An 11,953-nucleotide genomic window follows, 5' to 3' on the forward strand; every position below is an offset into this window, starting at 1 on the left:
ATATATATATATATATATATATATATATATATATATATATATCAGCCCATGGATTTGTTTCTTGTGTTTTTTTTTAAATTATGTAAGCAGTTGGATATGCTGCCTGGGCTGTGTGTTCCAGCAGAGACCCTCTAGCCCATCTGTTGAGTGGGAGCTCAACTGACCCACGCAGAAAAACTCTTCTCTTCTCTCCTCTCCTCTGCTCTCCTCTCCTCTCCTCTCCTCTCCTCTCCTCTCCTCTCCTCTCCTATGAAAACTTATTATTGTGATACTCCTAATATTTCACTTGTTGACATAGTGACATCATACTGTTACCCACTCTGCGATGGTTCCAAAAAGAGGAGCAGCATCAGTAATGTGGAATAAACTGTGGCGACCTGAATGTTTTATGAACAGCCCCGGACATCTCAGACTCTCTTAGCGGCTTACCGCTCAGAGAGAACTCATTCAGCGGCTCCTCTGGCAGCAGCACAGAGTCTCTCCCTCTTCTCTCTTGCTGTGTGCACAGTGATTTTGTGATAATCCTTTGGTGATATAAACCTACGGGATGCTCATGGCTCAACAAAAACTACATATAGCTGAATGTGCGATAGTTAACTCAATCATTTAGGATTTTGCTAAAAGAGGAGGAAATCACCTGTTGATTTACATATATAGATCCCAGGGTGCATTTTTTATATTTAGGAACTGTTTAAATGTGTCATTTGTGGTAGATTTTATTTTGTTGTACTATTAATATTGTATACAGAATCTCACTCTGAGTTACTGTTGTTTACGAACTAAATTGAGAGACCATTTTTCTTTCGTTTCTCCTTTCTCCTCTCTCTCCTTTGTGTCGGTTAGAATCCGACCCAGGTCGGCACAGCCCTGCAGGTCTTCTACAACTTGGGAAGTCTAAGCGAGACCATTACTTCTGTAGTGGGGGGTTACAGGACTACCATACAGGACAACATCAATAGTGCTCTGGACATCAAGGGCCTCACACAGCCCACCAACTCCAGAGGTAAGACACAAGAATGATGTGGTTCTTATTCTCACACACACACACACACACACACACACACACACACACACACACACACCAGAAACATTGTCCTTATTTATAGCAGATGAAAGATAATGGCATTTTATAATTTGACCTAGTTCATGAGTTGGCTTGATCCAAAATAGATTATTATACCATGGCCACAGAGAATAGTCAGTTCTGGCTGGAGGCTATGTGTTATTTTCATGGCTCTCGTGTACAGTAACAACCATATCATTGTTCTAATTAATATGCAACAGATGCCCAGATTAGGCTAAAGCCCAGCATACACTGTACGATTTTTGACCGGATTTGAACCGATTTTTGAGACGCACGACCTGCCGACGCTCGGGCCGGATTTCCGCTTCGTCGTACGTCTTTTGCTGTGCAGTGTACCGGGGGGGGGGGTCATCTTTTCCAGATACGCGTTCGGACGGTCGGATGAATTTCTGACATGTCAGAAATTTTGGTCGGCCGGCACAGACATTCGCACAGTTGAAGCAGAGCCACGAGTCGATTCACCAACGTCTGTGCATTTATCCCTCACTGCGCCTGCGCAAAGACATACATCACCATGGCGACGCGTCGGTGGACTGTAAATATGGAGGCCAGGTTGGTTGAGCTGTGGCAACAGTATGAGTGCCTGTTCGAAGTTTCTTCTTCCACCTACCACGACCGCGATCAACCAGAGAAACGCTGGCAGGAGATAGCCAATATTCTTCAGCTGCCTGGTAAGTTTTTTCTGCTCTCATTTTCAAGCAAGCGCAACAAACATACAAGCTAGCGCGCTAGACAAGGTACAACACACACACACACACACACACACACACACACAGAGGGTGCACCCGGCTGTAGCTGGCTTACCTCCGACTCTCGTTGTAAAATGGACAAACCATACTGTCCACGTCTCTCAAGCCATCTGCGAGTCCATATGCGCTGACGCCTCTTCTTTTTGGACGTTTCAGCACACAGTATAGCGCAAATCATCAAAGCAAACCGCTTGTCCTGCTTCGCTGGTAACATCGGCACTTCCGGAACTAATTGGAGCTTTCAAATGTATCTTTATTGACAACTGTCAACGGGCAGGACAGTCAGCAGGGGCCGACGAGCCGCTTTCACCCGTACAGTGTGAGCTCTCTGATCGTGCTTGATGATCGGAACGTACAGTGTGAGCACATAAATCGTGAGCTTTGGCCGCACATCGCAGACGATTCACTCGTACAGTGAAATACACACTCACTCTGAATTTGATGCCTACAACATGTTCCAAAAAGGTTAGGACAGGAGCAACAGAAGTCTGAGAAAGTTGTGGAATGCTCAAAAACACATTCCAAAGATAACTAGGTTAACTGGCAACAGTGATAGTATCATGATTTGGTATAAAAGGGGCTTCCTTTAAAGGCTCTGATGATCACAAGCAAGGACTGGGCAAGGTTCACCACTTTGCAAAAAACTTTGTGGACAAGTAGTCCAACAGTTTAAGAATAACTGTACTCAATGCACAATTGCAATAAATATAGGGATTTCACCATCTATAATCCATAATATTATCAAAAGATTCAAAGAATCCAGAGAAATCTCTGCAAGGCTGAAAACCAAAATTAAATGTCCATGACCTTTGATCCCTTAAGACAACACTGCATTAAAAACTGACATGATTGTATAGTCATGTGATACACCTTGCGGTGCAACTTGGACACATCGTCAGTGATGAACATCGGGTGTTTCAGGTCTTAACGTCTGACACCCTCACCCAGGTAGCTCACTTTGCCACTCATCACCCCTCTTACTCCAAAGCCACCTGGAAGCTTTTTCAGCGGCTTCCAAGATGTTCTTGATGGCTCTTCATTGCTGTTGTCTGCAGATCTCTAAGAGTCCCAGGACCCGGAGTAGAGATCGCCCTGCAAAGCCTTTGCCGCCTACTTTGACAGGCTCACAGCGGGCCTTCTGCCCCTGCCTTCGACACACTCTGTCACCAGAGATGCATATTTGGCTCTCTTTCCCTCTTGAGCCTCTTCCATCTTGTCTTCCCAGGGAACAACACCACTTGCTTGGTTGCCTCAGGCATCAAGACCATATCAAGCCTTAGTGTGGTGGCTGTGATGGTGTCTGGGAACTTCAGTTGCCCTACCTAGATTGACCAGGACCTGCCAATCGCTTTCTGTTGATAGCAGCCCGCCCTGGGCCTTCGGTTGGGGTTGAAGCTTATCCCCGGCATGCACAAAAGAAATGGGGCACACTAAAGACTGTTGCTGCTTGCTGGAGCTGATGCCGCTGCAGATGGTGTCTGCTACTGCCCGCAGAACCTGGTCATGGCGCCACTGGTACGGACCCTCTCACAAGGCCTTTGGACAGCGGCTGAGAATGTGCTCCAATGACTCTCTCCTCTGGCAGAGCTAGCAAGCAGGGGAGTCCTCCAGGCCCCAGGTGAACAGGCAGGACTCAGGAGAACATACTGACTGGACCAGAAACTTGAATCGGTGTGACTCCATTTTCCAGAGTTCGATCCAGGTGATTTTTAAGCCAGCAGTATGCTCCCACTTGGCCCAGGCCCCCTGCTTGCCCATGGCCACCATTCTGCTGAAGCAAACTTCCACTTCTGCACGCACCTCCTCCTGGATTAGCTTTGGCCTCTCCTTTCCCCTGGCTCTACTGTAACAGGGTGTTTGGATGCTCCCAGGCCTGGCCTCCCTCATCGTCACTGTGCTCAACAGGATGTTGTGCCGCAGCCTTGCCTCAGCTTGGCTGACTGCCGCCTCAGCACGCCACTTTCTTCCTGTTCTGACCTCTACACCCACAGAAGAGACCTTGGTATCAGTGGTGTCTTGGTAGAGCAGGATTTCCTTTGCTCTGGTGACCTTGAACTCCTCCACCACTGCTGTATGGAAGCTGCAGCTTGGTGTTATGCCCTTAAGGGCGATGCTGCAAGACTGCCACCTGCTCAGGAAGCTGCTTATCTTCCTTTCCAAGCTCTCCATGGTAGGCTAATACTTGGAACTTCATAGATCAGCAGTGGCCAGAGGAGTCAAGGCAGGATCCCATGTTGATATATCAATTTTCAGTTTTTTCAATTTTATTTATAAAGCCCAATATCACAAATCACAATCAATCAATCAATCAATTTTATTTATAAAGCCCAATATCACAAATCACAATTTGCCTCACAGGGCTTTACAGCATATGACATCCCTCTGTCCTTATGACCCTCGCAGCGGATAAGGAAAAACTCCCCAAAAAAAAACCTTTAACGGGGAAAAAAAACCGGTAGAAACCTCACATTTTGCTATCCAGGCCTCGAACTTACCGGGAAGTCCTGATCTGATCTATCCACAGTGGAAAGCCAAGAGCTGCTTCATGTCGCTGGTGAAGAGCTTACCCAAGGCCTTGATTGGCTTCACAGTCACAGATGGAATTTTGATGTCTTCCAGAAAGAAACAGAACTGGTCTGTAACCTTGCCTTTCCTGAGGACCGGAGACCTGGATTTTGCTGGCTTGAAGCTCATTCTTGCCCATGTCTTGAGTCACCTTCACCCAGGCACTGTTGTTGTGGTAACCGTCAAGTCATCCATATAAGCTCTAATTTGGGGTTGTCAGGTACCAAATTCCACAAGGGGCCTCTACACTCCACTTCCGCAGACTTAACAAGCATCGTCATGGCTAGTGCAAACAGGGACACAAATTGAACAGCCAGTAATGATGCCCTTTTCAATATGATCCCATGCCGATGTTAATGACCCAGAGTGTACCCTCAGACTAAGGTTGTTATAATACTGAAGGGTGAGATTTCAGATCTTCTCCTGGAAATGGTACCTTGTCAAGGCCAATCCCATTAGCCTGTGTGGGATCAAACCATAGGCATTAGCGAGGTCCAGCCACAGCACTGCCAGGTCACCCTTGTTCTTTCGTGCCTCTCTGATGAGTTGGGTTACCACACCTTTGTGTTCCCCGCTGCCTGGTATGCTGGGGACTTTCCACACTGAGGTGTCTAGGAAGTTGTTCCTCAGGAAGATACCCAATGAGGCGATTAGCAACGATCTTGAAGAAGACCTTGCATTCCACACTGAGGAGTGATATCCTGCATGCATTATTCTCTTTCGGGATCCAGACACCCTCCGCGTACCTCCACTGATGTGGCACCTTCCCCTTCCTCCAGATCACCCTGGGGATCTTCCAAAGACGCTTCAGGAGCCTTGGGCACTGTTTGAAGACCTTGTACGGTACTCCACTTGGACCTGAGGCTGAAGAAGCTCTGGCCAACTTGATGACCTCCTCCACCTCTTTAAGTGTGGGTTCTGTGATGTTAAACAGGGTGCTGGGTTCGGGTGGGGGATCAGGGCTTTGCAGTGGCCAAGGTCTAGCTCCCTCATGCTGTTGCTGTAGGTGTTAATAAAGCCTAGTTCACATTACACTATTTTTACCGTGATTTTGACATTGCAGAGGATCTTGAGAGCCACCTTGGGTTGGAGGTGAGTCGGCAGATAGTCAGCCACAAAGAATCCTCATGTGTGAACAAGCCTACGAGCAAGTCGCCCCCTCGTCTGCGACGGGGACTGGATATCTGGCATGCTAGAAAACTGGAGAAGTGTGACACGACTGACAAAGAGCATCAGCCAATGAGAGGTGGGATACGTCCCATGTCAGCATGCAGGAGGATGGAAGAAATGTGAGGTTGCCAGGTCGGCTTATTAGCTGCGACTTTGGGCTTGTTTTTTTGTAAAGTCACTTACAAATATTGGTAGTCGGGTTGCATTTTTTTTGGGCTTGTTTCTAAAGAGGAGTTGCTTATTTGGGTTTGTCGCCTTTCTCTATATGTATCCGTCGCTTCTTTTAGGGCTTGTTAGCCCTGGTTGCTTGTTTCTCTCCCAAGATCTGGCAACACTGAGTCAAGCTGGCAAGCAACAACAACAATGGCGGCATCCACAGTATCACGGGGAGTGTGTTGTGTTTGGACCCAGGCCCTGGAGGCAGATCTGATTCAACACTTGGAAGAATATCCATGCCTTTACGATGTGTCATCTCCAAGTTAAAAAACGTAATTTGGTGACGTCACCACATTATCTGTCCTGGAAGAGGGATCCCTCCTCAGTTACTCTTCCTGAGGTTTCTACCGTTTTTTTTCCCCCATTAAAGGGGTTTTTTGGGGAGTTTTTCCTTATCCGCTGTGAGGGTCCTAAGGACAGAGGGATGTCGTATGCTGTAAAGCCCTGTGAGGCAAATTGTGATTTGTGATATTGGGCTTTATAAATAAAATTGATTGATTATCTGGGGCTCTGTCGGCGAGGGCTCTTTGGAGAAATCTTGTGGTGTGCACACACAGGTCGTAACGCGGTTGGCGAGAATCCCGATGACAGAAACACACGTCGCCAGGTATGAACACTCGAAAGATTATGATAGTCTCCGCGATGCAAAATCAGGGTGAAAATCGTGTAATGTGAACTAGCCTTAAAGGAGCGGTTGACCTCCTCCTCAGGACAAGAGAGGTGCCCACTGTGCTTCTGCCCTTGCAGCTTCTTAGTGCATCCAAATGGATTTGAAATGGAGGCACTGAGTTTGCAAGCCTTCTCCTTGCCACTCTTCCTGTGCCATTCAGGCTGTGCAATTAATCGTCTGGTGATCGCGATTACAATTTTGAGGTCAAACGATTTCAAAATTAATGAAATCGAGGGTAAACGTTTTTTGGTCATTGACGCCTGGAGATGTTATTTTGTCTTCTATGGAAGCCGTGCATGCCCAATACCAGCCCCTCCCCTCCTCTCCTCTGTTCACTCCGCGAGCCAGTCAAGTAGGTGAACTACGAACAATGCGAGGGGCAGGTGATCGTGGAAGATTTCAAAAACAGCCTGCGGAAAATGGCAGAGGGAGAGTGAGAGAGGTTGGTGTGTGTGTGTGTGTGTGTGTGCGCGCACCCACGTGTCTGTGTGTGTGCGCATTGGGGCCGGACTCCGCTGTGCACAATACAGAGAGCAGAGGAGAATTGTAAACGTGACCATGTAGAGACAGAAATTACATGCCGTCATGTAAACAATATAAATCATCATGTGCGCCGCATAATCGTTTGCATAATCGTGATTTCAATTTTGACCAACATAATCGTGATTATGATTTTTTTATATAATCGAGCAGCCCTAACTGGCACCACTCTGACACTCTGTTAAGATTGTCCGTCCGTCCGTCCGTCCAATCGATCGATTAATGGAACTACACAAAGATTACATCTATAAAAATTGGGTATAAGATCATCATCATAAAATCATCAACAATGCAAGTCTTGAAATGTGTGTTCCCATTAAATCAGACCGAATATGCCAGCTTAAAAAGGTGTGTTTTCAGATGGTAATAATGTGGGCAGCTGTTTTAGGAAACTACTGAGCCTTTTCAGAAATAAAATGAATTTGTGAGGTGTATTGAAAGATTAACATCTTTAACAGGAACCAATAGCCTGATCTGTAGGCTGAGAACCACAAAGGAGGTAGGGTTGTCAAAATAAATTAGAGGAACTACGCCCATTTTTAAAATACATACATACTGTATAATTCCGATGACAGTCCAAAAATAGTTCATGTCCATAGCTATTGATTGAACTTTCCCAGGCCATGGAAATACCATATGAGACTTCTTTTCTTAGGAGGCGTTCCCCTTTAAGAGATAGATTAACACATTGTTGATTTTGGTATTTTCATGAGATGACAAAAGGAAAAATATGTCAGACTTATACATATTTATTAAATATGAAATTAGCAATCGGATAAATTTATTGTGGTCTTAAGAACATCTTTAGATAAGCATGTCAGAAAAGCTCTTTTTATTGGCTCCTGCATTAGCATGAAGAATGATAAATGCTTTGGTTAGTTAGTTAGTTAGTTTATTAAGATCCCCATTAGCTGCAGCAAAATTGCAGCTATTCTTCCTGGGGTCCAACAAAAATTATACATACAAAGAAAAACATAAGAAAAACATTGTAAAAGCATTAAAAAACAAAAAAAAAAAAACAATGTGAGCTTCACACTTCACATCATATCTTAATATACACATACATACAAAACATTATTATGAAACATTATATTATACACATTATACTTTATACATTATATTATATATAATATACCATACTGTATACTATATATACATATATATATATATATATATACACACACACACACACACACACACACACACACATTACAACCATACATACTATATATATACATACATATCATACATATACATACATATATAGACATTACATTACTATACCATATATATCATATATCATACATATAAAATTATTCCCTACTTTGATAGATGCTGTTTTATTAATATTTTTTTTTATTTATGTTAGTGGTGAGTTTGATATGTTTAGGCAATGAATTCCATTCTTTCATACCTCTGTAAAGAACAGTGTTTTTGATGGCGTTTGATCTTGCTTTAGGCATTGTAAAGTTACCCACAGTTGCATGCCTGGTGATGTATTTATGATTTTCTGCACTGAAGGAAAGGTTCTTGAACAAAATAAAAGGTGATGATTTTAAAACAGATATATTTCTAATGAAAATGATCAGTGAGTATGACAATCTGTCTTTGACCAATAGCCAGTTTAGATTCTTATCCACTGAAATGATATTTGTTCTATAGTTGCACTTGAGTACTGTGCGGGCAGCTCTGTTTTGCTTACGTTGTAGTTTGTTTAACATGTCTCCAGTGGCATTTGACCAAACTGCTGGGCAATAGTCGAGATGCGTTAATATTAGTGCTTGAATTGCTCTAGTCATGATATTTGGAGTCAGAAAAGTAGCGTGTCTTCTCATAATAATTGGTGTGTCAGTTGTTTGGCTGATGGTGGTTTCACACAAATCAAACCCGACACATAGTAAATTTGTCCCCTTAGGTGCTCCAGGCAGAGCAGTGCTGCCGACACCTGGCAACACAGCAGCTTTCCGTGCTGCTCTTTGGACCAGCCTGGAGAAACTGATGGACCAGATATGTGCTGCGTGCAGACAGGTAAACAGCATCCTGAGACCACTCAGTGACTCATCCAAGCAGAGACCCAAGCAGTCAGCTGGACTGATGCAGTGTCTACATATGTCTACAGGTGCAACATCTGCAGAAGGTTCTGATGAAGAAGCGAGACCCAGTAACTCATGTTTGCTTCATTGATGACATCATCAAGGTAGGCAGGTACCACTGCTCTGGTTTGGGTGAACTGTAATAATTATTACTCCAGTCTGGCCATGCAGTAATTAAAGAAGAGGAAATAAAAGTTTTAGTATGAATGAATATTCAATGTCCACACACATTCATGCATGATGTCACCTAAGTCCTTATCAAGTACACATTACTCAGCAGATTATAGAGGACAGCTTAATTACATGACAAGACCAGCACTCCCTAAACAGGAATAATCCTCCCTGAAAGCAGGTTTTCCATGTGTATAGTGGCATGCAAAAGTTTGGGCACCCCTGGTCACAATTTTGTTTACTGTAAACAGATAAGTGAGTAGAAGATGAACTAATCTCCGAAAGGCATGCTTTTCAACGTTTTAAGCAAGATCAGTGTATTATTTTTGTTTTGTACAATTTTAGAGTGAAAAAAAGGCAAGGAGCACCATGCAAAATTTTTGACACTCAAACACATTTGAGCTCTCAGATGACTTTTACTAGGGTCTCAGACCTTAATTAGCTTGTTAGGACTATGACTTGTTCACAATCATCATTAGGAAAGGACAGATGATGCAAATTTCAAAGCTTTATAAATACTCTGACCCCTGAAACCCCAACAATCAGCACCCATGGGCTCCTCTACACAGCTGCCTACCGCTCTGAAATAATATAAGAAGATAGCAAAGTGTTTTCAGGTAACTGTTTCCTCAGTTTGTAATTTAATTAAGAAATGGCAGTTAACAGGAACTGTGGAGGTCAAGTTGATGTTGGGAAGACTAAGAAAACTTGCTAATAGCTGAGCTGCTAATAGGACTGCTATGAAGTCAAATCAAACCCTTGTTTGATTGCATAAAATCTGCAGGAAGATTTATCAGACTCTGGAGTGGTGGTGCACTGTTCTACTGTAAAGGTACACCTGTACAAATATGACCTTCATGGAAGAGTCATTAGAAGAAAAGCTTGCAAAGTTTGCAAAGGAACCGCCCACACCATCACACTGCCTCCACCAAAAGATGTTACTCTATAGGTACAGCAATCAGCAAATCGTTCTCCGCGTCTTCTCCACACTTTGACCCTATGATCCAACTGCCGTAGCCAGAATCTCTACTCATCGCTGAATATAACATTCCTCCACATGATAGCTTCCAGTGCACGTGTTGCCGACACCAGCGCAAAATGGATAGACAACTGCCTATGGTTCCTTAGTGCTGACAGGATGAGGAAACCTGTCTTCTTGGGGTGACGTCTTCTTGGGATGCCCACTTTGTGGCCTGTCTCTGACATCCCCCATTATATGGAACTTGGCCTTCAGTTTGCAGATGGTTAGGGCTCACTCCAAATAATGCAGCAACTTGGTTTTGCAGAACACCAGCTTGAAGTTGCCCTATCACACGGGCCTTTTCCAGATCAGGGCCCATACTCACAGGTGCTGACAAAGCAGTTTGGCGTTGGCAGAGAAGATTTGGCAAATTTTTCATGGGCGCAACCCACATACTCAGCTCTCCTGCTCATCCCAAAAATGCGTGTTCCTTACAAATGTATTAATCTACCAAACACAAATTTCCTTACTTTTTGTGCTTAGTTTAGAACTTTTTGGATGCAGTGAGCAAAATTATGTTTGGAGAAAAAAGGGTGCAGAATTTCATGAAAAGAACAACTGTCCAACTGTTAAACACGGGAGTAGAGCGATCATGCTTTGGGCCTGAAGTAAGTGGCATAGGGAACATTTCACAGGTAGCAGAAAGAATGGATTCACTCAAATCAAACATCACACCATCTGTAAAAAAAAGCTGAAGATGAAGAGAGGGTGGCTTCTTCAACAGGACAATGACTCTGAAAACACCTCGAAAATCACAATGGACTACCTCAAAAGGCACAAGCTGAAGGTTTTGCCATGGCCCTCACAGTCCCCCGACCTAAACATCATTAAAAAATCTGTGGATAGACCTCAAAAGAGCAGTGCGTGCAAGACGGCCCAAAAACTCATAGAGGTAGAAGCCTTTTGCAGGAAGAATGGGTGAAAGTCCCCCTAACAAGACTCTTAGCTGGATACAAAAAGTGTTTAGAAGCTGTGATACTTGCCGAAAAGGGCACTACTAAGGAGTGCTACTACTGTTGAGGAGTTTTATTACATATATATGAGGCAGTAAGAAGCCACTGCGGAGCGTTGTTGAGGTGCGCTCCAGCAGCACTACACCTGTGCTTTTCGAGACATTGTTAGCAAGCTTGAGGAAATGGGCATAGGGTGTTCATGTTCATGAAGTATAGAGAGAAAATTTAAAAGTTTGACAAGAAAGTTGTTGACCACAATAACAGTGGTGAGTAGGACAGAAAAACATTTTGTTGGTCAACAAGCATAAGTGCATCATCAGTTAAAAACACACCTTCAAGAAGGTAGCCCTTTTATATTGAGACACAAATCTCTGCTGAGTCAAACTGGGTAAAGCCAAGCCAGTGCGTGTGTATGGAAAAGCCCAATGAGTGTCTCCAGAGGGTGCTGCGTAAAGTCTGAAAAATGTCCTCAAGTGATGTCACTTGAGTCAGCGTCGGTTGGGTCTGAAGACTCAAGTTTGAAAAATCTGGGGTGACAGATGTGGAGTTCCAAAGAAAGTGAGCTTCATGACCTCTGACATGGAAATATTGTATTATATACAGTGGTGTGAACAAGTGTTTGCCCCCTTCCTGATTTCTTACTTTTTTGCATGTTTTCCACACTTAAATGTTTCAGATCATCAAACAAATTTAAACATTAGTCAAAGATAACACAAGTAAA

General features: G+C 43.9%; 1 protein-coding gene across 2 annotated transcripts in view; it reads left to right on the plus strand.

Annotated features, from left to right (window-relative positions):
• Positions 1 to 11,953, plus strand: part of cog5 (component of oligomeric golgi complex 5) — a 182,464-nt gene that overhangs the window by 95,064 nt on the left and 75,447 nt on the right. For both annotated transcript variants that reach the window (XM_050036060.1, XM_050036061.1), the window contains 3 exons: positions 844 to 1,003; positions 8,910 to 9,022; positions 9,114 to 9,191. In XM_050036060.1, the coding sequence (XP_049892017.1) occupies positions 844 to 1,003; positions 8,910 to 9,022; positions 9,114 to 9,191 (351 nt within the window). The remainder of the gene's footprint in view (positions 1 to 843; positions 1,004 to 8,909; positions 9,023 to 9,113; positions 9,192 to 11,953) is intronic.

Source organism: Epinephelus moara, chromosome 23 (assembly GCF_006386435.1).
Source record: "Epinephelus moara isolate mb chromosome 23, YSFRI_EMoa_1.0, whole genome shotgun sequence".
NCBI classification, from domain to species: Eukaryota; Metazoa; Chordata; class Actinopteri; order Perciformes; family Serranidae; genus Epinephelus; species Epinephelus moara.